At 31.1% G+C, this 27,006-nt stretch overlaps 1 protein-coding gene across 2 annotated transcripts in view; it reads left to right on the top strand.

Moving 5' to 3' along the window:
- LOC127975272 (cyclin-dependent kinase 14) overlaps window positions 1-27,006 on the top strand; it is a 158,872-nt gene that overhangs the window by 4,142 nt on the left and 127,724 nt on the right. Inside the window, exons 1-5 of one of the 2 annotated variants that reach the window (XM_052579194.1) lie at window positions 11,747-11,845; window positions 16,714-16,953; window positions 19,909-20,003; window positions 22,139-22,218; window positions 25,319-25,413. In XM_052579194.1, coding sequence (XP_052435154.1) covers window positions 16,729-16,953; window positions 19,909-20,003; window positions 22,139-22,218; window positions 25,319-25,413 — 495 coding nt within the window. In that variant the 5' untranslated portion in view covers window positions 11,747-11,845; window positions 16,714-16,728. Of the gene's footprint in view, window positions 1-11,746; window positions 11,846-16,713; window positions 16,954-19,908; window positions 20,004-22,138; window positions 22,219-25,318; window positions 25,414-27,006 lie in introns of those variants that run through there. The other variant, XM_052579193.1, reaches the window with a different exon arrangement.

Genomic DNA, 27,006 nt, shown 5'->3' with positions numbered 1-27,006 from the left:
AGTTAAAATATATTGATTTTTGTTATATATATATATATATATATATATATATATATATATATATATATATATATATATATATATATATATATTTATATATATAATGATTTTTTAATTATTTAAAAATATGAATATTCATATTTTTAGTTTCTGTATTTGTTTGTTCTTGTTATTTTCATTATTTTACTTTAAATATATCTATGCATAATTTTAAGAATAGTTTAAATTAGTTTTCCTTTTGATATTTTCTGTTTTATATATATATATATTTATGTTTTATGTATATATTTTATATATCTGTCTATATATTTTTTATGTTTTATTTTAGTTTTAGTTTGTTTTAGTATGTCAAGTTAAACTAAATTAAAAACAGAAACGTTGGAACTATGTCAATTCAAATGAATATATATATATATATATATATATATATATATATATATATATATATATTTAATTTCAATAAAGATTAATTTGATTTCAAGTAACAAGTAACAAATATATGTTTATGGTATAATTGTAGTTGGTAATAACCCTGTTCAAACAGCTGTGCAGTAATAAGATCACAGTGTTATAAAGTTGCAACAGTTATAAAATGATTCAGTTTCAGCTGAACACAATAGAGTCATTATTCAGTTCAGTGTGGATTCGATTCAGTTCAATAATTACAAGATCAATTCTGTCCAGCTATAAAGCAGCTCTATATAAAAGTGTTAGATTGTAACGAAGAAAAGAATGTATATGGAAATATGATTGTTTGTGAGTTCTCTTGATTCTGGAGTGATTCGCTCTCGTTGTTCAGTGTGAATCAGATGAATGAACTGAATCAGCTGTTATTTAAAGCTCGATGTGGATCTGTGTCCTCACCTTCATGTCCTTGTGAAGTTTAATTAACACTTCACATCTCCACAGTTCAGCTCCTAAAATATCCAGATGTCTCCTGTGTTATTCAGAGTCATATGATGCTTTGTGTGAAGAAAAAGTTACTTATTAAAATCATCTCAAATCAGCTCTCTGTGCCATATTTAGTCACATTTACAGTCACTTCTTCAGTTTCTCACATAAAGCATCAAAAGACGTCTGAAGACGTGGAATATAGTGCACTACATTTCATGCTTTTTTGTCTTTTTTGGAGTGAAGAGTCTTCATTATTTCCAGAAATTTTTTATTTTTAGAAGAATCTAATCGCAGGTTTTTCTTTGATGAAAACTGCAATTTAGATTTTTAAAATGCGATAAAAATCAAGGTTTGCTGTGATAGTGCTTGTTTGTAGGGCCTAGTAATAATAAAACATTATATTATAATTAATAATAAAATAAAATTGACTAAATTTAAACTAAATTAAAACTATCACTATTAAAATGTTAATGTAAAATGTTTAAGAGTGATATGATAATAATCATAATATATATATATATATATATATATATATATATATATATATATATATATATATATATATATATATATAAATATTAAATATAATGTGATTAAATATACATACATACCCATTTATTTGGAGTTGATATAATAATGCATTTATTATATTAAATATTAAATATAAATTATTGTTAGAATGACATTTTCATTTGCTTATTTGTATATATCACAAAAAATATTATTCATAAATATTAAATAATATATTTATAAAAGATACAACAATAATATATTAATAAATGGTTCCAGTTATGATTACACCTGCACTGAAGTGGATATAATAGTGCATTTATGCTATACATATCAAAATACATGATTAGAATTACCTTTTGATTTATTTATGGATTTAGCAGACACTTTTATCTAAAGTGATTTCAAATGAAGGAAATAAATGAATTGTAAATGTGTGAACTCTTTATTGTTGGATTCAGTCGTGATGTTCACAGCTCTCTGCTTCTCGAACGATGAATTACTCGTGTCTTTTCTCTGTGTGTCAGAAGTCTGGCACGTTCTCGGTTTCATTTGTTTGCTGTCAGCGTGTGGAATTAATTTAATAAATGTCCTCTTTCATCATGTTAAAGGCTCCCCGGTTATACATGTATGCAGTTTTTCTTTTGTGTTTGAGGGAAAAGCTTCAGCTTCATCTTTGATGATCAATATAATCTGATAGACGTCTTATAATCCAGTGCTATTCACAAATACATCTATAACACACAGTAAGTGGGTCAGAGTCTGTGGTGACTTTTAAGGGCATGGAAAGTGTGCTCCAAAAGCTTTTTTGACTTGTAAGAGCACTCAGAAACTACACAGAGGCCTGAATTCAAGATTGCATATATAACATCAATCCATTTGTATTACACTGTTTAACATAAATAAACTAATAAACTTATTGTGATGAATATATTTATCAGTCAGAAAGGAAACGGTCAGATTTCTGCTCTCAAAATAAATAAATAAACCTAAACAAAACAAAAAATAATTGAATTTAATTTAATTTTAGTATTTTAAAGTATTTTTTGTATTATTATTTATAGTTATTTTTTAAGTTATATTTTCAAAATGTATTTTTATCCAAATGGCTCATGATCAGCATAAATGTAAAAATATATTTTTTCCCCTCAAGAACTGATTTTCTCAGGAAATGAGACAAATAAATATAAAAACAGACAAATAAACGATAAAAATACAATTATATGTTTTATAAATAAAAAAAAGGAATTATATATTACATGCACAATAATTTTTTTACATTTATTTTTTAATTAACGACTAACTGTAACACATTCAGTAAATTACAGTAATTAAATCTTACCTGTTTCTTACCAGTTTCATCACAATATGCATCGCATTCATTTTTTATGTTATGTTTAAACACATGGAAATGTTACTGTAGATTCAAACATATAAAGCTGAAGTTTGGGGCTGAATGCACTAATGAATCGTTGACAGAACATCAGTCATGTGGTCAGCTAGAGCTCTTCCTGATTTCAGACAGTAAATCAGAGTATTGCGTGTTTTCTTCTTCCTGCGTTAGTGTGAAACGCTGAGTAAACCTGATGAGATCGTGGTATCGGCGCTCATCCGTCTGTTTGTGGCTCTTGGCCGTCATCCATGCGTCCAGATGCTTGCTTCATCTGGATCTGGATCAGGGTTTTTCAGACAGAAGGAGCACACTGAAATGAACGTTTGCTGCTGAGTAACGTCATGTTGAGCACAGGGAGATATTGACTGGTTTTTATGCATGACTTTCCTGGTTTGTAAGGATGCGTGTTGCTTTATAAAGTGATGCATTATTTATCAGTACCATATAGGTTATGTTATCTATATTAGTTTAAGACATTGGATATGTAATTGTGCATTCTTATTTCCTCTACTTTGTACACTTTAAAATATTATATCACTTTATCATAATTCTCATTTTAATTAATCTCCAAAAAACAAATGATTGAATAACCCTGTACCAAATCCTAATATAATTATTATTTATTTTTGATCCATGTTGGGATTCATGAATTCAGCTGTAGCATTTAAATAAATGATTTTTAAATTTTTTTTTGACATTTTTTATTGATAAAAAAAAAAATTCTGATATTAGTTGAAAATAATGATCAGTTTCTTATAATTATATATACATATATTTATCGGTTTGCTGGAATTTTTGCATTAATGCATAAATATAAATTTTTCAGCAATGTTAAAATTTCTAAACTCAGATTTAGCATTCAGAATGTTTTTTTTTCTTTTTCTTTACACAATATTTTATTTTTGATTATACAAATTCATCAAGTATATATATATATATATATATATATATATATATATATATATATATATATATATATATATATATATATATATATATATATATATGTAATTTTATTGGCTTATCAGTATTGACCAGAATTATAATATTTATATTATTTGAAATTAATGTGAAGCATTCTGAAAGTATTTATTGTTTAATTTTTTTTTATTTATTTATTTAGGCAAAAAAAAAACATTTTCTGACACATTTTAATTTCTGACATTTATGGATTATCTTAATACTTAACAAATAAAAAGTCAAATGTAAGATTAAAGTAATGATGGAAATAAAAATAAAAACAGTAATAAAAATTGAGTTTAAGAAATCAAGGAAATTCTGAATATTTATTTCAAGAAATAAAATACAAGAAAAAGTGAGTTAAAATCATCATAGAAAATGTTTCTCAACCTTTTGATGATATTTAATGTGCATCTTAATATTTATATATTTATTGCAAGAAGTAAAATACTGTAAGTTAAAATAATCAATAAAGATAATCAATATTATAAAAACTTAATAAAACGTTTTAAAGAAAGATGCGTTGTTTTATCACTTCATATTTCAGCAAAATTGTTATGAATATTGAGCATGGCCCTCTTGGTTCTTACAGTAATGTCATGCATTTGTCTTCCAGCATGAAGCTTTCGGTGCCAGCGTGGGCTAAGACCCTTTCTTCTCATTAAAAAATGAACTGTGTTATCCGAACATTAATTAACCTTCTTGAATAGCCCCTGGAGTCGTGTAGTGATGTTAAAGTGCAGATGAGCGGCGGCCTGCGGATCTGAGCTCGTTTGTGCTGAACTCGTTAAGCTGCTCACGCCGTGTCTGATGTGTGTTGTGTCTCTGGAGAATGTTTCAACTCACCAAAACTTCAAGAACTTTCTGACTGATGAGATTCAGATCGTTTTGAGTTTGAGGAAATATTAGGGTTGCATGAGTTGGGGAAGACATTTATTTATTCATCAGTATTTTTGCAAATCATTTTTCTTTATTATTAAAAATGCCCTGGCTTGCTATGCTTGTTTATAGGGTTACACTTAATTTATTTTCATTTAATTTGATTACATTTTTTTTTATTAAATTAATTTGATATGTCATTTAAAAAAAAATATATATTAAAAGATATTTATTAAAATTATTAAAATTAAATAATTAAATAATTAAATTGTTAAACAATCCCAGTCTTTGCTATGCTTCTATGTTTACATATTTATTTATTTATTTATATATTTATATATACAAATATATAATTAAATTAATAATTATTATATATATATATATATATATATATATATATATATATATACACACGTCTGAAGTCTAAACAATATATATATATATATATATATATATATATATATATATATATATATATATATTATTATTATTATTATTATTATTTTTTTTTCTTATTTCAGTAAGATTTATACAAATAGTAATTTATAATTTTTTTAAATGGGTCACAGGACTCTTAAGATGTTGTAGCAAAAAAATGTAAAATAAATTTGAACCAGTGCTAAATAATAAAACACAATTATCTCTATATTAAAGCATAGTTAAGACAAGCAAAGATATTGTTGGTTAAACAAGTGTTTTTCAGCTCATGGTCATATATTAATGCACAGCTCTGATGCTAGTTTGATCTCTGTGGGTCGTGCTGTGAAAGCAGATTGAGCTCTTGACCTTCTCTCAGTCGCTGCTGTTGTTGTGATGAGATGTTAAGAGGCAGCTGGTGTCTCTATTAACGTGCTGTAATTAGCTCAGTCTGAGGAATACGCCGGGATATTCCCGCTCCATCCCAGCGATCAGAATGAGCGTTTCGGGTTGTTAGCGTGTGACACGCCACGATGGAAATATGCAGAGCTAAACACACAGTTCACACATGAATAATGCAGAACCAGAGCGACTCGACTCTTCAAAGACGTCTGAAGTCTACACAAAAGACCTTCAATCCAAACCGTAGAGAAATAAAGTGTTTTTAATGCATTTAGCAGATGATTTTATCCAAAACATTGCATTTAAGGTGCACACTTTATCAGCTGCATTTAAATTACATTTACATTTATTTATTTATGCATTTAGTTGCGTTTGGAAAATCGAACCCATGAATCGAACCCATCCTGAAGTGATTTTATATTTGTTTATTAATAATTTTATAATTTTATATTATACATAACTTAAACCACATTCATTTGACCATTTTGGGTCTTTAGTGTTACATGATGTTCATCTGTTGTGCATCGGTGACAGACTGATTCATATGAATCATGATTGATTTAATCATCTGATCTTTCAGTTCTAGTTCAAATTATACTATAACAAAAAAAAAAGAGAGGAATAAAATGAAATAATCAATACAAATTCTAGTGGATTATGCTTATCACACACACACACACACACACACACAATTACATAAATAGTTATGTATACTGTAATGATAGATATAATACAATAATAATAATAATTATTATTATTAATAATACATATGTAAAAAGGGGATGCAGGGAGTTATTTGAATGTGTTTGACAGTTTAAGGCCAAGATTTTGTTTTATAATATTACTTTGAATCTTTAGTTTGAATGTTCTTGTCAACGGCATTTATTTTGAATCTTTACTTGTTTTGAATCTTTAGTTGTTTTGAATCTTTAGTTGTTTTGAATCTTTACTTGTTTTGACTCTTTACTTGTTTTGACTCTTTACTTGTTTTGACCCTTTACTTGTTTTGAATCTTTACTTGTTTTGAATCTTTACTTGTTTTGAATCTTTAGTTGTTTTGACTCTTCACTTGTTTTGAATCTTTACTTGTTTTGAATCTTTAGTTGTTTTGACTCTTCACTTGTTTTGAATCTTTACTTGTTTTGAATCTTTAGTTGTTTTGACTCTTTACTTGTTTTGAATCTTTAGTTGTTTTGACTCTTCACTTGTTTTGACTCTTTACTTGTTTTGAATCTTTACTTGTTTTGAATCTTTACTTGTTTTGACTCTTCACTTGTTTTGAATCTTTACTTGTTTTGAATCTTTAGTTGTTTTGACTCTTCACTTGTTTTGAATCTTTACTTGTTTTGAATCTTTAGTTGTTTTGACACTTTACTTGTTTTGAATCTTTAGTTGTTTTGACTCTTTACTTGTTTTGACTCTTCACTTGTTTTGAATCTTTACTTGTTTTGACTCTTTACTTGTTTTGACACTTTACTTGTTTTGAATCTTTACTTGTTTTGAATCTTTACTTGTTTTGACTCTTCACTTGTTTTGAATCCTTACTTGTTTTGAATCTTTAGTTGTTTTGACTCTTCACTTGTTTTGAATCTTTACTTGTTTTGACTCTTTACTTGTTTTGACACTTTACTTGTTTTGAATCTTTAGTTGTTTTGACTCTTCACTTGTTTTGAATCTTCACTTGTTTTGAATCTTTACTTGTTTTGAATATTTAATTGTTTTGACTCTTTACTTGTTTTGAATCTTTACTTGTTTTGACTCTTTACTTGTTTTGAATCTTTATTTGTTTTGAATCTTAACTTGTTTTGAATCTTTAATATTTTGAATGTTTAGTTGTTTTGAATCTTTAATATTTTGAATGTTTAGTTGTTTTGAATGTTTAGTTGTTTTGAATCTTTAGTTGTTTTGAATCTTTACTTGTTTTGAATCTTTAATTGTTTTGAATCTTTACTTGTTTTGACTCTTTAATTGTTTTGAATCTTTAATTGTTTTGAATCTTTACTTGTTTTGAATCTAGTTTTGAATCTTTACTTGTTTTGAATCTTAAGTTGTTTTGAATCTTTAGTTGTTTTGAATCTTTAGTTGTTTTGACTCATTAATTGTTTTGAATCTTTACTTGTTTTGAATCTTAAGTTTTTTTGAATGTTTTGTTTTGAGTTTTAGAGTTTTTTTTATCAACCGTGATAAAATATGAATCACTTAAAAGATAAAAATGAATAATTTAATAATTTTTTAATCGATTCACTGAAATCAAGAGTTGGAACAGATTCACAGAAATGAATCAAACTTAGAAATTGACTCAGTTCTTTCTGACTCGTCTGTGTTTGAGACTCGGCTCTTCTTCACATCGATCGCACACACACTGAATATTGGAAAGGTGTTTGATTGCCTCAGATCGTTGACCTGCAATTAACTCCGAACTAATTAACCGAACAGCAGCCTGAGGCTCAGGGGAGCGTCTTCCTTTATAATTCGAGCAGTAAATCAGTATATTTTCATGATTTCTGAAGATCATATGACTCTGAAGACTGGAGGAATGATGCTGAAAATACAGCGGAGCATCACAGAAATAAATTACACTTTAACACAGATTCACACAGAGAACAGATGTTTTACATAACAATAATATTTAGCAATTTTTCTGTACTTTTAATCAAATAAATGCAGTCTTGGTGAGCAGAAGAGATTTAAATTGTGATTTTTAGCTGGCATGTGTTGTGAAATCTCACATTTGTGTTAAACCTGTCAGTTTTACCTGAAACAAGATTCACCTTTTTAATTAAACTCTCCGGGAGATTCACAACAAATGCAAATCAGCTCAAATCCTTGAATATATTTGTTTAAATCTGTGCATAATTCTCCAAATCCTGAACATCTATATTAATTCTCCGTTTCATGCACAACTTTAGCTGTGGACACTTCCTGTGAGGAGACGGCCTAATGAAGAGATCCCATCTGATTGGCTTCATTAATGTGCAGATTAACGGCCTGCACGATGTTTCTAATGAGCGCTTCACGGCTCAAGAGTGATGAATGAATCCTATTACGGTGTCAGCTCGGGTTATTTGCAGCTGAATATGCGAGAAGCACAAAAGGCTGGAGAATTTATTTAGATCTTCACCTCTATCTTTCGCTGTTCTGCTAATAAATGGATTGGCTCGTTAGCTAAACATGAACTCTGAGGACAGAGCGAGTGGTTAATGTGATAAATGTGGTCATGTTATCTGAATAAGTTATCAAAATTATGTGAAGTTTTGGCTTAATGAGAAAAGAATATCTGCTAATGGAGCCTGAAATTAAAAGAAGCGTTTCCCTTTGAATTAAGTTGATTTTTCTGACTTCATTAGCAGATATTTGTTCTTGTTTTAAGCATAAATTCACTGCATTTTGATTAATTTCTCATTTATAATTAGTTAAATTAATCTAAAATCAAAACCATTTAAAAACTCTTTTGTTACTTTAAATAAAATAAACCATGTAAAGTATAAATTATAAATAGAATTAAAATATAAATATATTAATCATTTATGTTTATTTTATTATTTATATATATATATATATATATATATATATACATATATATATATATATATATATATATATATATATATATATATATATATATATATATATATATATATATAAAAAGAAAGAAATCTCTCATTTTAATAACATTTTTACTTTATTAACTTAAACTAAAACTAACATAAAAGTTAAAACAAAACAAAACTGAAAAATTTAATGAAAATGGTAAATATAAAAATTAAATTGAATTATAAATATTAGTATAAATGATCATATCTCACGAAAATGTTAAGAAAGTTTAGATATTTGATATCAAAATGATGTGAGGTTTGTGTTTAAAATATAAAAATAATGTTGTTTGTCGTTCAAAATGTTAGCATATTTGCTGTGATAGTCTTATAAACACACAAATATTACCGCATTTTAATTATATTGAAATGATAAACAGAAGTGAATTCTACTTAGCAATTGTAACTTCTGAAGTTTAAATATCTGTGTGTAAAAAAAAAACATTCTGACCTCAATTAACTTACAAAAAAATATATATATATTTTGAAGTTGTAAACAAGTATTGTAAACAAATATTATTAGTGTGTTTTACAAGTAAAGACTATTTCGATATTATCTCTTTAGGGTTTCAAAAGTAGAAATTTACACATTACTGTATGTGGGATATTGATTGAAAGAGACTGGATAGAATTCCCAGTTACACTTTTACTAGTGGTCTGGCCAAAAAATAAAAATCCTTTACAATGTTTTTTGTGATTATAGAAAAGGAAAAAGAAATATGGGCATAAAGATGAAAATAAGTCAATTGTCAGAATGTGTAACTCTTGTGTTGTCCTCTGTCTTTACAGTATAAGCTTTCCAACTGAAGATTCATGAGATGAACCTGTGAGCTATTTCAGAGAAATGGTTTATCGTTGGTTTATCATCTACATTCTCTTCATTAGTCAAGATTCACTTGCACAATTCATGCCAAATTGACAAAAAGTCTAATAATAATGTGTACAAATATAAATAAAAAGTGTGCTTGGCAGTTTGTGATAACTAGATCATTTTGCATTTAATGACTTATACGATGAACTAAAGACTAGATGTTTTGAGGGGTAAGACTATTGCACAGAAAACTATATAATACATTTTGATCGACATGACATTAGCAACTGATAATGCAGGAAACAACAGAGAATTGTACATAATCATTTGCATGGATGTACCAAAACATTTGCAACTTGTTCTAAGAAATGAGAAACTGCTTTTGTGATGTGCAGAAACAGAATGAATTGAGTTGATCTGTCAGATTGGGTGTTGGGAGGATTTTGGGTCGTGGTTTAAATATTTGTAGTTATTTTAGCAGTTATGCTATTTTATTAGTTATTTGTTCTTTTTAAATTTAAGTTACATTTAAATTATTTAACATTATTTTGCATTGCATTACTGAGAGCAGAATTAATGGTTATATTATAAATTATTAAAAATACTAAATATTTCTGAATATACAAAAAACTTTTAAACATACTAAATGATGCTTAATAATATTAAAATATTACTTATAAAGTATTATCAAAATACTTATAAAATAACTAAAATGATTTAAGTTTTATTTACGTTTAAAGTTTATATATACTTTATATATATATATATATATATATATATAAAGTATTTCTTTATATTTAAGTTCAAACATTAATAATTTAACAACATATTTTTGCATTAAGTTACTGAGAATGGAATTAATTGTCATTAATAAATTGAAATTATATATATATATATTCTTTAAAATACTGTAGGCTTCACTTGAAAGATAGAGAAAAAGTTTATTTTTTCTCATATAAACATATAATCTGGACGTTCTTTACAGGTTTTTTTATTTTTTTATTTTTATTCACCACTATATAGATTTTTTCTCTAACAAGAGACAAGTGTAAGACGCCGATGGTCTCCTCACAAGTACACGAGGCTGTACAACACATTCATTTAATCAAGCTCCAAAAAGGTGTCGTTTTGGATCCAGTTTGACGTCTGAAAAAAAATCACAGAATGAATACACTGAAAAAAATAATAATAATAATTGAATTTACTACATTTTTGTAAGGGGAGTGGTTGCAATCAATTTATTTTAGTCACATTGAAATAAATTCTGCTAGAAGTTAATCAACTAAATGTAGTTAAAATAAATAATAATTTAATAAATAAAAAATCATTTTAATGTGTAAACGTACTTACAGAAAAAAAGTTACGCCTTCTTTCTTTGCGTGAACATTTGGGTGGCATTTGGACGAATCTTAGCTTTGATAAAGAATATCTCTTTTGATTTGAGACTATACAGATCTTATCTATTCACGCTTTATATTCCTGCTTTAGTCAGCTTGTGACATGTTACTCACCATTAATGGCAACTTGACAGGCCTGCGTTTCATATTTCACTGAAGCTGCGCAGAGCTGGAGTGAATCAATAGCTGAGGGAGTAACAGAGAGAGAGAGAGAGAGAGAGAGAGAGAGAGGGTTGCACGCCTCCGGATCGGACCATCTCACTCGCAGGGGGTGCAGCTCAAAGCCCGTCTCGTTTCTAAAGACAAGGACAAGGACATGAACATTGCATCGCATTTCTAAAGCGATCCTCGAGATGTGCTGAACGCATTATACACTCGACCTGCGTCACACAGACGTCACACGCCATGCTCCACACGTCACTTTGAAAGCCCCCCCCACCCCTGCATCCACAGTCTCTTTTGCTTTAGTACGCTCTCCGGGCTCCCAGCCGTCCGAGTCGGAGAGAGTCGTTTTTTAATGCATCGATTGGCCTGCATGCGTTTCGTCTGCATGCGAGAGACACTCAGATGAACTGTTTCCTGCAATAAGGTAAGAGCGCAGCACCTTTCTCCCTTTCGGTGCATGCTGATCCGCACAAACACTCCCCAGATGATGCTGCCATCATCACGTCTAATGAGATAAATGCAGGAAACGTGCTCATGCAATAATGCACACATCATGCATGGGTCGGCACACCTGAGAATCTGGCTCAGATGAGATGCATCTGTCCTGTACATTAGGGATGCGTTGATGTTGCGATGTGCTCGGTGTGAGACGACTTGCCCCGGGGAGGGAGATGATGGAGGAGGAAGCAGGCCACTTTCCCGTCTTCCCAGAGGCCTGTGGTGATGTGTGTCCCTCACACACTGAGATTACGCTGATGACGGCCGCACCATCCACGCTCTCCAACAAATAGCTGCTCTGTTTACTGATACTAGTGCTTGAGAACCTGATCAACTGTGCCATTCTAGTTAAACTGCACTGCATTTCACTTCATTTCCGGTTTGGTACCTTCAGGACAAGAAAGGAAGAAAGTGCACAACCTTGGTACAGATCAGTTAACTAGTTAACCAGCTTCACTCCATCTACCGTGCACTAACTAGAACGAAGCAGCCTGGAGCAGCATATGAATTAGTTTGAGCTCAGATTTGATGATCTTTGTGAGATTGTTGTGTGTTTTGTGAAGCAGCGAGGACATAACAAAGCTCTGGTGGTCAGAGATGAAGCTGAGGTCACTGCGAGGTCTTCTAAACTCGAGATGCTAGCACTCGAGCCGTTCATTAGCACAGCCGCTCGGAAGAGATATGTGCATAATTAATTTCGCAAGGGAGTAAACATCCCTTAATTGTCATGGATACAAAGTTTTAATTACGCCGGTGTGTCCATTTGTTAGGTGTTTTATGTAAATCTGGTCATTAGCCAACTGCTGTTGCTTTGCTTTCCCGAGCAAATGTCTGCTGCAGTTATTAATCTGTGATTCAGAAAGGATTGAGGCTGGTTTAACTCACTCAAGCTCTTCATGAGCACTCGGTGTGAACCTCACCATTAGAATCCACTCAGAGGCTTGGGTTACTCCTCCATACAGACTGCAGCTCTCAGACAGTGGTGAGCAGAAGAGGATCATGGGAGCGGTGGTGCGCTGAGTGTCTGCTAGTGCTAGTGCTGCGGGTTTGAGTCCAGCTCGACATCCTCATCCCTTCAGCTATCAGACCAGAGTCTGTCTGTCTATCTATCATCCATCCATCCATCTATCTATCTATCTATCTATCTATCTATCTATCTATCTATCTATCTATCTATCTATCTATCTATCTATCTATCTATCTATCCATCCATCCATCCATCCATCCATCCATCCATCTATCTATCCATCCATCCATCCATCCATCTATCTATCTATCTACCTGTCTGTCCATCCATCCATCCATCCATCCATCCATCCGTCTATCTATCTATCTATCTATCCGTCCATCCATCCATCCATCCATCCATCCATCTATCTATCTATCTATCTATCTATCTATCTATCTATCTATCTATCTATCTATCTATCTATCTATCTATCTATCTATCTATCTATCTATCTATCTATCTATCCATCCATCTATCTATCTGTCTGTCTACCTGTCTGTCTATCTATCTATCTATCTATCTATCTATCTATCTATCCGTCCGTCCGTCCGTCCGTCCATCCATCTATCTATCTATCTATCTATCTATCTATCTATCTATCTATCCATCCATCCATCTATCCATCTATCTATCTATACGTCCATCTTTCTATCTATAGTCTATCTATCATCTATCTATCCGTCCGTCCGTCTCTCCATCCATCTTTCTATCTATCCGTCTGTCCATCCATCCGTCCGTCCGTCCATCCATCCATGCATCTTTCTATCTATCATCTATCTATCCGTCTATCTATCTATCCATCCATCCATCCATCTATCTATCTATACGTCCATCTTTCTATCTATAGTCTATCTATCATCTATCTATCTATCCGTCCGTCCGTCTCTCCATCCATCTTTCTATCTATCCGTCTGTCCATCCATCCATCCATCCATCCATCCATCCATCCATCCATCCATCCATCTATCTATCTATCTATCTATCTATCCATCCGTCCATCCATCCATGCATCTCCGGTGGAGTCAGAGGTGTTCTCAGTGGAGTCTGGTGTTGAGTCCTGATGCAAATGTTAAACAAGCCGCTGCTTCCAGGAACTCAGCCAGTTGTGTCATTAATACACCGCAACCATTTGTCTTGTTTTTCCGTCCTTTTCCATCCAGTCTGTGTAAAACAGATGTTTAGCTCTCACTTTAATCACAGGAGTTCACAGTCAAGGACTCCAAACACAGAGGCATTGCTAAGTTCAGGATTTTTAATCGTTTCGTAATTGTGTAGCTGTATATATAGTGTTCAGACTGATCTGATCAGAAGCACAGCGTTATCATCATCAGGAGGATATCTGCATGGCTTGTTTGAAGTTTCTTGCCCTTTTTGATTTATCTAAATTGATCTGTATCTCTCTATTCATCCGTGTTTATTTGATCTGTCTGAGTGGTTCTGTACAGTACTCACAGGTGTTTATTCAGTGCTGTATGTGACTGAGATCCTCAGACGTGTTTGTCTCCTCGTGTCGGCGGTTCTTTATGCATCATGAATGCCATCTGGAGCGCATCCCACTCGTTCTAGACACGCTTCGCAGCTGAGTTTGCTTTCAGAGCGTCTCCTGATGCGTCTGAGGCGAGAGAGAGTCGTGTCAGAGACTGATGTCAGCTGTTTAAAGTGTGGACGGCTTCCACTGGTTAGTTCATGTGCCTCAGTCTGTTAATAGACAGAAATAACTGGCTAAAATATCCAGATGTAGTGAGATTGATGAAGGTTTGTGGATTAAAGGCTCTGGAGTTAGAGATGATGAGGCTTTCTCTTTGGATCGTTTGCCCATGAGAGCTTGAGGAAACTGAAGGTACTTTAATGTTGTAAGATCAGGATTAGTTTACCGGCTCAGATGCATTAGTTTGCTGGCATGAAAAGTTTTCAAAATCCACCTTTAATTACACAGAGGAAGTATCTTAGTATCCCAGAATCCTAGGCCTGTTAGTTCAGTGTCTCTTGAGTCTCCTGTTTTGTTAGTTAATTTATTTATTTAAATTTTTTATAAACCATTTGTTGTTATTTTTACTTATTATTTATTTGTATTTAATTTATTCAATATTTTATACATTTTTATTAATTATGTGATTTATTATATTTTTATAATTTCATTTATTTACTTAGTATTTTTATTATTTATTTATTTCTGAATTTTTTTAATGTTTAAATTTTATATTTACTTTTTATAATTTATTTATTTATATATTTATTTATTTGATACATTTATGATTTTTTATTATTAATTAATTGATATTTTAACTCATTCAAACTGTTGTACAGATACAGTTGTTTCATGTTTATCAACCCTTCATCTTCCAGTTCAGTGTTCATTTGGACTGAAATGAGTAACATCTGCGGTTTTACATGACAAGCGTCATGATGGAAACAAACAATCGGGATGATTGAGACTCAAGTAGTGCTCAATGTGTCTCAAGTGTCTAGAACATTAAACACGCTCACAACATTTACTCATGATTGACAGCTCAGGGGGCGGAGTCTCTGATCCCTGATTGACAGCTCAGGAGGCGGAGTTTCTGGTTTTTGATTGACAGCACAGGAGGCGGAGTCTCTGATCTCTGATTGACAGCTCAGGAGGCGGAGTCTCTGATGATCTCTGATTGACAGCACAGGAGGCGGAGTCTCTTATCTCTGATTGACAGCACAGGAGGCGGAGTCTCTGATCTCTGATTGGCAGCTCAGGAGGCGGAGTCTCTGATCTCTGATTGACGCTCAGGAGGCGGAGTCTCTGATCTCTGATTGACAGCTCAGGGGGCGGAGTCTCTGATCTCTGATTGACAGCTCAGGAGGCGGAGTCTCTGATCTCTGATTGACAGCTCAGGAGGCGGAGTCTCTGATGATCTCTGATTGACAGCTCATGAGGCGGAGTCTCTGATCTCTGATTGACAGCTCAGGAGGCGGAGTCTCTGATGATCTCTGATTGACAGCTCATGAGGCGGAGTCTCTGATGATCTCTGATTGACAGCACAGGAGGCGGAGTCTGTCTGCTGTCTGAGAACAGAAGCGAGACACAAAGAGCCATGCACAGGTTTCTGGTGTTCAGATGGTTTAATGCAGAAGCGATGAGTTCAGAAGCCTCTGTTTCTGTTCACTCTGAAAAAGGTCACTTACTTGCTCATGTTTCAAATACTCTGTCAGGACTGGAAGAAAAATAGAGCGAAACGTCTCTTAACTCGACTGCTTCCACTCTGAACTTTCACTTCAGAGTTTCTGTTCAATGTGAAGAGACTATATCACAGATAAAAAAAAAAATAAAAAAAAAACGTTGAATTTTTTTTAATGATTGGTTTAAAAATGATTACATTTTTTTTTTTTTTTAAGTTTACAATTGTTTATTTTAATTGTACGTTTTTAATGCTTTGATTAATTTTAAGCAATTGTTTTAATTTTTAAATTATTTATTTTAATTATATAATATATTATTTTAATTGTACATTATGGTTTAAGTAGGTTTAAGCAAGTGTTTTCGTTTAATTTTGAAATACTTTAATTTTAATCTTTTATGTTTTTGTCATTTAAAATAATTAGATTTTCTGTTGAATTTTTTTAGGTTAGAGCTCAACTTTTGAGCCGCCTTTTCACTGCCAACAATATTTTGTTGTTCTCACTGTAAATCTTATCTTGCATTTAAAAAGATGCTTAAAATTAGATTTACTTCCAGCTAAATTGTGCATAAAAAAATAATGTATCCTTTCAGCATCTTGTTTGAAGCCCAGTGCTGATGAGGTTGTTCTCCTCAGATATGTGTCACCAAGATGTCCACTCGCAGCGGTCAGGGATCAGACTCGCTCATCAAGCCCCTGGACACTATCCCTGAGGACCGTAAGGTGCAGCGGACGCAGAGCGGCTTCGACCCCTTCGAGAAACCGGCCGGTCAGGTGAAGCGTGTGCACTCGGAGAACAACGCCTGCATCAACGCCAAGAGCTCGTCCTCCGGGAAAGAGTCTCCCAAACTCCGGCGTCACTCCAGCCCCAGCTCCGTGAGTCTCCTCCTGAATATCACACACTTCATCACTGCATGCGACGTTTCCTCGATGCGGCTCGTTTATAAACCTTAAACATGTTTGGCTTGTAGATATTGTTTGAGAGCTTCATTAGCTCTGCTAATTCTATTTTATTTAGTTTTTAGTATAATGGCCATTAGATGTGTGTCTATTTAACATCCAGAACACTGTCTGCTGATCCCCCTTGAGCTGAAACATTACGTTAATATATCAAAAATGTATCAACACTTTCACGTTCACGCTTCTCTGATGTTGGTTAATAGTCGTATTACATGCAGGTGTACAATAACATGAACTCAAATATATTTTTAAAATAAGTGTTTCATTTACATTTTGTTTTTATTTATTTATATATATATATATATATATATATATATATTTTTTTTTTTTTTTTTTTTTTTTGTTTTTTTTTAGATTTTACATTAAGGTTTTGTATGTTTTAGTAAGTGTTTTTAGATTTTTAAATCTTTTTAGTTATTATTATTATTATTATTATTATTAGTTTTTGTGCTTTTTATTTTTCATTCTTTTTTCTGATTGGTTCATTTTAATTCTAATTTTTTTTTTTTTTCAAATTTTAATAAGTAATTTACATTTTTTAAATTATTTGTTTAAAGTTTAATTTTTAAATTATTAATTTTTAGCAACATTTGAGATTTTTTACAATTCTTTTTATTTTTACTTTTATTAATTTAAGTACGTTTTTATTTGTTTTTTTTAACATGAGAATGTAATATGAAATTTTGAATTATTTCAATTTTACTTTGTTTTCATTTTGAGTGTTTTTAGATTATTTGTTTTATGAAATGTATTTTAATTTTACTTCATTTTTAGAATGCTTTTTTATTATTTTACTCTATGATTTTATTCAGTTTTAGATTTTTTATTTTAAAAAAATATTTATAAAAATTTTACTTTTTAATAATTCTATAAATTTTTTATTACATTTACTTTATCTTCATGTTACATAATTTTTTTAATGAGCCATTTTTGTAGACCCCACATTGAACCTTACATACAGCATTTTGTGTAATTACTATATTTATTAAAAGAGCCTAGATGCTTTCTGAAGTATGTAACTCTGAAATCAAGACACGTTTGACCTGAGAGAGGAAACTGAAGGTGGCCGGTTTGAAGAAAGCACATCAAAAGCTGATTCACACCAATGAAAGATGCATGAGTGTAAAGCCACATAGAAGGAGTGGAGAGAGAGAGACTGACCTCTTTCCCATCATCCCCTTCTCCTTAACCTTCTTACTTAGAAAATCCACTCAAACCTGTTCTCCACAGAGCCCCTGCACTCCCGAAGCCTCGATCAGGATAATAAAGGCATGCTGAGATGATATCTAGAGACTGCTGGTGTCTGGTGTTGGTTTGCTGTCACAGCTGCATTCGGAGCGAGCGTTTATCCGGGAAGAGTCTGCTAATCTTTTACACGGATCGACTGAAAACCTGATTACTGAAGAAACGCTGCGATTTAACCAGCATCACTGCTGCTGTGCATCTGCTCATTACTGTACATATTACTGTACATATTACTCAGAGGATACATATAACTCTACAAACAAAACAAATCATACTCTAAAATTAAAACAACAATTTGAAAGTGAAACACTTATTAAAAATAAATATAATCATAATGTAAAATGAAAATAAATAGTAATAATAAAAAAAACTAAATGAAACACTTAAAAAAAAAAAAAATAATAATGTGGAATTATAAAAAAATCAGTTCTGTCAAATGATTAATCGCGATTAATCGCATACAAAATAAATACTCACACATATATTTATATTCATATCATTTCTATTATAAATAAATATATTTAATATATAAACAACATATTTTTCTGAAGTATATATGTGCATCCGTAAAATCTTTTATTTTGGATGCGATTAATCGCGATTAATCATTTGACAGCACTATAAAAAACATTTTATTAATAGTCATGAAAAGTATTATTAAAATAAATGTTTTTTTTTTTTTTTATTAAATTAAACACTTCTTTAAAGTGAATAAAATTCTAATAAAAATCTACAAAACGTACCTATTGAAATAAGGCAAGCAAAATCTTTTTATTAAATTTTTTTTAAAAACGTTTTTATTTGAAACTTTATATTAATTAAATATTATTTTATTTTAAAGTGTTTTGTTTTCTAGTTTTACTGATTTTATGATCTTTATATGGTGTTTTTTCATGTTTTATTTGTTTATGAAGCTGTTCGAGATGTAAAATTTAAAAGTGCTATAGAAAATAAATATGAATAATATTATTTATGTAAAATAATATGATACATTTGTATTTTTTTTATTTTAAAATTATTTTAAACATTTTCATTACTTTTTATTACTCTCATATACTCTTATACACAAACGTTCCCTTTTCAAGATTCTGTCGTGGGAAATTAACAGATGCTTTCATGAATAATTAAGAGCAGCATCTTCTCATTGGATGAAGACACGCATTCTCATGAATAATTATGAGACAGAGATGAGTCACCGGTGGATAACAAGTGTTAGAAAACGTCACATCCTGATGAAGATGGAGACAGCACAAAAATTTATAAGTTTCCTCTTAAAATTTAAAATAGTGTCTTATATGATCCATGTTAAAAAGTAAAAATTGCTAAATATTATTGTTATTTAAAACAGCTGTTTTCTGTGTGAATCTGTGTTAAAGTGTAATGTATTTCTGTGATGCTCCGCTGTATTTTCAGCATCATTCCTCCAGTCTTCAGTGTCACATGATCTTTAGAGCAGGGCTGCACCATATTACTCAAAGCCTGCAGAGCTCATTTCCTGTTTAACAGGAAGCAATTAATCAGCTCCGGTTAAACAGCACAGGCTCATTAGTGATCCCAGATCTGACCCAGAATCCCCGGCTGACCTCACATCTGCTGAAATAAAAGTGTCTCTCTGCTCTGTTTCAGCCCACGAGCCCAAAGTTTGGGAAAGCAGATTCGTACGAGAAGCTGGAGAAGCTCGGAGAGGGATCCTACGCCACCGTCTACAAAGGGAAGAGCAAGTGAGTTCAGATCCTCTCCAGACAGCCCTTGACACGTCTGACATTCAGTTTGAGCAAATTCATTATTTTATTAAACCAGAGAACACAGGATCCAGAAATATTGCTGAAACAGAAAAGACAGAGTTTGGGAGAAAGTCAAACAGATATATCCTGTGGATGTAAATATGTGAGAGTCTCTTTAAGGCATCGATGATGTCATCAGATAAACAAAGGCGTTTCAGAGGCGGAGAAAAACCACAGAGAAACGGTTTGTGGCTTTAATTAAATAAAACAGATTTTATTTGTGCTTGATTTGTGCCCAGGTCACAATCAGTGAATGCCACACATTTATGCTTAACTTAACTTATGATTGACAATGTTTACATTATGGATTTATATTAGAATATACATACGTCTCTCGCATTTTTGAATGAACAGCTAATGTAGTAAAGCATAGACATTGCAAAATAAGAGTCCCGGTATATTTCACTCTTGTTTATGATTGAAAATCCCTTAATATGCCTTTTTTCGTTATTATAAATATTCTGGTTCCCATATTTCTCTCATATTTTTGAGTGGGCAGCTGGAAGTAGTATAGTGTAGACATTTCAAAATAAGAGTCCCTTTGTATTTCAGTCTTGTTTTTGATAAAAATTCCCTCATTATTCACAAAACCTGTTTTTCTCTATTGGCTATAATTTATTTAATTTTTTTATTTTGTTATACATAAACAGTATCTAGCATTTGTTGATTTTTTTTTTTTTATCGGCACAATAATCTTTTATATTCCTTTTTTTAAACACATTTTTTTTTTTAACACGGCAAAATAAAGTATCAATGGACCTCTACTTCATGTGTATTTAAATATGAATAAAAAACTACAGTAAACCAATTTCAATACATAAGTCTTGAGTATTTAAACTTGCAGTTACTCTTTTGCAGTTGAATGTGTTGCAGTCTGTTTAATTACCCAAATAATCTGATACCTCATTTATTTGGAGATTGTTTGGGATTGTTCTGTAATTGCTTGCGGTGCTAATGTTATTTGTGCCTGCTGTGTTTCTCTGGGATCTTTGACTCGTTTAGGAACAGAACTGTAGTCAAAGACAGCTGCAGATTATTATGATGATGTGAAATCTGAATGAAATTATATTCATTCTTCATAATGCTGTAATAAAACCAGAGCCTGAGAAAAAATCCAGAAAATAAAATTCCAGCCAGCGTGAAATGAATAGTGTGTTACTGTCAGTGTTTTTCATAGTAATGATGGTGTTTGTTTGTAAGTTCATTATGACCTGTGCGTTTAGATTCACTTCACTGCCTCCAGATTGCATTTCACTGACTTAAAGTGACAGTAAATCACTCCTGACTCGGTTTATTGTGTTCAGACTCGCTCCTGGTCTCAGTGAGCACAAACCATCAGTGCTTTTAATATAAAAACATCCTTTTCTGATGACATCATCAATCCCTTCTGTCAAACAATATTCTTTGGATAATAGTCAGTCTGATAAAATGAAATTGCATACAGGGCCATATGTTTTTCCAAAAATTCTGGATTTGGTTTTAATGGCTTAATTAAATGAGATAAAAAAGCATGTAAATCAATTAAATCCATATTAAACCTTTAAATCTAAAATGTGTAAAATGTAACAATTATTAAAATGTTAAATAAAGAATAATAATTTATTGCAACACTTATAAGCATATATTTCATTGCATTGTTTTTCAGTATTTTTTTCCAAAATTCTATTATTATTTTTAATTGTTCTAAATTCAGATTTATTATTTAATAGAATTTAATCGTCAAAAAATCAAACTATTTAATCTTTTAACATAAATCTAAACGCAAATCAAATCATTCCTTTACTGCAAATAATTGCATTTTTTATTTAAATATAATTAATATATGGATACATATAAATAAATAATTAAATTAGGTATATAGATTTTATTTAAGAAAGTTCCTTTTCTGCCAAATGCACATAAATCTTTTATTTGTTTGTTTGTTTGTGTTAAAGCGACTTGCATTGGATTTCAAAGTATACAATTTTATTAGTTTATGCATCGAACCCATGATCTCAGAGTTTGATTTACAGGAACGTTTATACAGTGCACTGATATTTTTATAAATATCAAACCTGTTTGTGTGATTTTAGGGTGAACGGGAAGCTGGTTGCGTTGAAAGTGATTCGTCTGCAGGAGGAAGAGGGAACGCCGTTCACAGCGATTAGAGAAGGTGAGCGATCTCTCCATCACTTGAACAGCTGCGCGATTCTTTTCAGATCGTTCGACCGATTCTCAATTTTTTAACGATTTTTAACTAATCAACTTGAAATTGTAACTACGACACGATTCAAGTAACGTTTTCTTTATTAACCCTCAAGTTAAAGATCATCCTATTCCAAGTGCACCACATATGAAGTTGACAACATGATGTCTTTGCAGAAAAATATTAATTCTTGTAAAAACTTGTCTTATACACATTATGTGTTCAGAAATAATACAAGCAAAGTGCTTAATTAATTTAAGGTATAACACCAGTAGACTATTATTAACTATAAATGTTCTGTAAAAACAGTAAAGTTGTTGTTTTTAACCAAGTGTCTAATTCTAACATTTAGTAATATTTCTATTAAAAATTGTGATACTTAAAAAAAAAAAAAAAAAAAAAAAATGAAATCATGGTAAAACATTAAATTCACTGTAAAATAAAAATTTAAAAAAAATTAATTTATATAAAAAAAAAAAATTTAAATTAATATTTAAATACCAGAAATAATTTCATTAACTGATATCATGTTAATAAACCAACCTAAAGAAGTACTGCAATCTGTTTTGTAGCTTACACTGATGTAAGTTTAGGTCGTAAACACTAATCACCATCACAGTGACACAGATGAAATGGAAATAATGCAATAAACATTCATTTAACAACATTAGATGTAACATACAACCATAATATACAAAATTGTTAAGAAAAAACTAAGAATATATATAGTAGGGAAACTCACTGTTAAACATGTAACAGGTTTTTACTGTAGCATCTATAACTGTTAAATTAAATCGTTTTTTTACAGTGTTTGATTCAATCGATAAAGTCTGTAAAATCTCCCAGCTCTACTCGCTAGTGTTAATATGTGTTTTATGTGTCCTTCATCTAACAAAGAGAAACGTGAGTTAAAGTCTGGCACCTGAAGGCGTTTCTCTCTCTCTGTTCTGAGGGAAGCGTGTGAGAATCTCTCTGCATTTTAATTGCGCTGCGTGTTTTTGATCCGCGTGATCCGGGCCGATCATCTGGGACCGTGCGGGATCAGACAAACGCTTTGAACATTGAACTAATTCAGCAATTACTGGAGATGTTGAGGCGGGCAGAACGTGAGCAGAATGAGAGAGAAACAAAGAATCGCTCTGTTCACACACTTACTGCACAAGCGGGATTTTAAAGCCTGATATTTGGCTTATTCCAAAGCAACATTGCATGTGTTTCTCGTGGAGAATGATTTTCAGTGTGAGAATAGATCTTAAGTGATCTTAAACACTAAACGTGTTTCTAGAAAAGTGTACAACAGACTTCATAAATCTGTTATGTGTGAATAATTGGTCCAAAAAAAATTACATAAAAAACGCTTCTGAGCTAGACAAGAAAATTAGAAAAGAGCTGAAATTCATTCATTCATTCATTATTTATTTATTTATTTATTTTAAGCACTTTATTTTATTTTATTGTTGTATTTTAATTAATACACAGAATTAACAAATAAATTCAATGATTATTTTATAATTTTATTTTATTTCATTTTTGTTTTAATTATTTTATTTGATCACATAATTAAAAAAAATGAGAATTTCTCAATAAAAAATAATTAACAAATACATTAATTAATACAATATAAAAATAATTATTTTACTTAATACTTTATTGCATTTTATTTTACTCCAGTTTATTGTAAAATTGTGAATATTTACTGTATTTATTTATTTATAATGTTATTTTTTATTATTGTTAATAATAATAATAATTATTATTCTAAAAAAACAAAAAAGAAGTCATGGAAAATGGAAAGTCAAATTGACGCCAATGTCACTATAGTCATTATGGTGTAAAATTATTGTATTAAATGTAGTTTATTATTATTTTACAGTATTTTCATCTATGTGTTTTATTACAGTATTTATACAATATTTTTCTGAATGTGAGCTTTTGTTTTGCCCTTGAAAAATGCATCACATTTTCCACAGATGCAAATCTGTTTGCTGTTCATCATGAAACACACTTGAAGTGTTTCGCTCCGTCTTTGTAGTAAATGAAAACATTCTGAGTGTTTCCTTCTCGATTGAGACGAGAGCTCTGTGTTCTGCAGCCATTGCATTTTCTAATGTGAAGAAAAACACGTCTGATGTGAGATATATGGCAAACACACTCATAAAACATCAATGCAGGCTTTGCTGCTGACTGCTGAGGATCGATGATTGGCTTTAATTGCAGTGTTCTTGTGTAACTCGTTAGCTGGAATAATAGACAGGAAGCTCAGAGAGCTACTTCCTGTCCCTGTGGCGATGCTTTCTCTGTTTCTCTCAGATTTCCTCTCATCTCCAGTCTGTAAGTGATTCAGATCTAGCAGGAATACAGCTGAATGTTTCTACGTGTTAATCTGTCCTCAGCAGTATCTTTACTTTTCATTTATTTTTCATTTTTTATGAACTTCTTTTATTTGAAGCTTGACGCTTTGCACAATGTGCTTGACAGCCACAGTTTGTTTCCCTTTTTCTTTGTGGAAAATTTATTTTAAATTATTTTAAATGATTATAAAGCACTTTGGATAATAACAAAATATTAATATTATTTAATTAAAATAATAATAATAATAATAACAATAATTATTATTTCTATCTTGCTTTCTTCTGAATTTCCAAGCTTAATAAAAAATTTCTATGATTTTTGTTTAGTATTTTAATTTAATTTAATTAGATTTTATATTATTATATTGGGCACATGTATTTAATATTATTTTTCTAAAATAATTATTAAATAAAATTGTATTTTAGTTTATTGTAATTGTAGTGTAATATTTATTGTTTAATTAAAATATTTTATTTAATACTTTACTGCATTTTATTTTACTTCAAGTTTATAATTTTTTTTTTGTTGAAGTATATTTTTTTAATAATTTTTTAAATTTCATTCAGTTGGTTGTTTATTTTTTATAATCTATTATTATAAGAATTCTAACAATAAATAAGTAAATAAATAAGTAAATAAAATAGTTCTGCTCAAAGATTCTTAATACGAGTCACTGGTGTGTTAACAAAGCGTTTGTGCTTGTGTTTGTGTGCAGCGTCTCTGCTGAAAGGCTTGAAACACAACAACATCGTGCTGCTCCACGACATCATTCACACCAAGGAAACCCTGACGCTGGTCTTCGAGTATGTGGTGAGTATCACAACGTCTCCTTTAGAAACTTTAGTGTTTAAACCATGTGATTTCCCCTTCTCCTTCTGTTATTCCCTGCTTTTATATGAGTTCAACCGATCATTCACCACACACAGAGAAACACAGAGAGACACAGAGACGCAGGCCACAGCGCTGTAGGTTAAAGCACAGGATCATTCAGAGAACTGTCATGTTTACTCACTCGCGCTCCATGTTCTGTTCTGTCTTGTGTGAACATGTGGTTTAAGAGTCTTGTTTTGTTCGAGCACATGGCTTGTGCTCTCAGGTCAATTGTCTTGAACCCACCCATCTTGCTACCTGATTATTAATTATCATTAATTACTTAAATTTTTTTTCAACATGTAATTACATTTGAATTATTTTGCTGTGTTTTTCTAGTTTTAGGATCTTGGGCACATTTATTTTAATTTATATTATTTTATTTTATATATATATATATATATATATATATATATATATATATATATATATATATATATATATGTATGTATGTATGTATGTAGGGTGTATGTATGTATGTGTATATAATATATATAATTTTGGTTTGTTTGTTTGCTGGTTCTAGGGTCCTGGACACAGTTTTTAATGTAATGTAAATTCATTTTATTTATTATTTTCTGTGGTTTGCTTTTTTCACAGTATTGGGCTAATTTGGTGTTTTATTTTTACTTTATTTTTTTGCTTTCATTTACTGATTTTAGAAACTATGGCACATTTTATTATTTTCATTATTAAATTTACAATTAAATTATTTTCTTTTGTTTTAGTATTTTGCTGTTTTTTGGGCACGTGGTGTTTTATTTGTATTTATTTATTTATTAAAAAAAATTTATTTAGTTTTTTTATATAAATATTTATATATTTTATTTGGTGTCACAGACTCTGATTAGCTTTATTTTCTCATTCCAGCTGTTGTCTCTGATATAACAGCTTTCTTTGTACTCTGGTAAACAGTATTTTCCCATGGATCGTGCATCCTCTTGCTAAATTGGATGAGCGTGAGATTGATTTATTCATGAAAGCTAAGCTAACACGTCGGGTGTCAAAGAAAACAATCAAATAGTGAAGATTGCACTGCGGCTGAGCTCTTGATATCTGTCTCCGCTGAGAGCTTTATATTACTGTGAGCCGCTGCTGAGACTCATTTCACTCACGTTTAGACGCACCGCTAACAAACACAGGGTTTGGGGCGAGGAAATCAGTTGATTTAGTGTGGCTAGTGTTGATAATGATTGACGCGAAGGACAGGTGCAGCTGAATCGTGTTTGAGCACCACTGCATTATTCATGAAAGAAAACGCGTTCATCTGCGGTGTTTGCAAACATCAGCACTGCAGAATCAACTGAGCAGAGCATTGTGGGTAATTCTCTCTCCCGCACTGCCATACACTCCCACAGACAATTACTAGAGAAAGAGACACACGTACAGGAAATGGCACAGGAAGTGACAGTCGAGGCTGATCCGTAGTGTAATGCAGTGAGAAATAAAATCATCCAGTAAAGTAATAGTAATGTTGATAAATATATGTGTAATTCATTTACTGAAAAGAATGACTAAAATAGTTTTATTTCT

Source organism: Carassius gibelio, chromosome B16, assembly GCF_023724105.1.
Source record: "Carassius gibelio isolate Cgi1373 ecotype wild population from Czech Republic chromosome B16, carGib1.2-hapl.c, whole genome shotgun sequence".
Lineage (NCBI taxonomy): Eukaryota > Metazoa > Chordata > Actinopteri > Cypriniformes > Cyprinidae > Carassius > Carassius gibelio.
The sequence above is the reverse complement of the archived record's forward strand: the minus strand, read 5'-3'. Positions and strand labels throughout refer to the sequence as shown.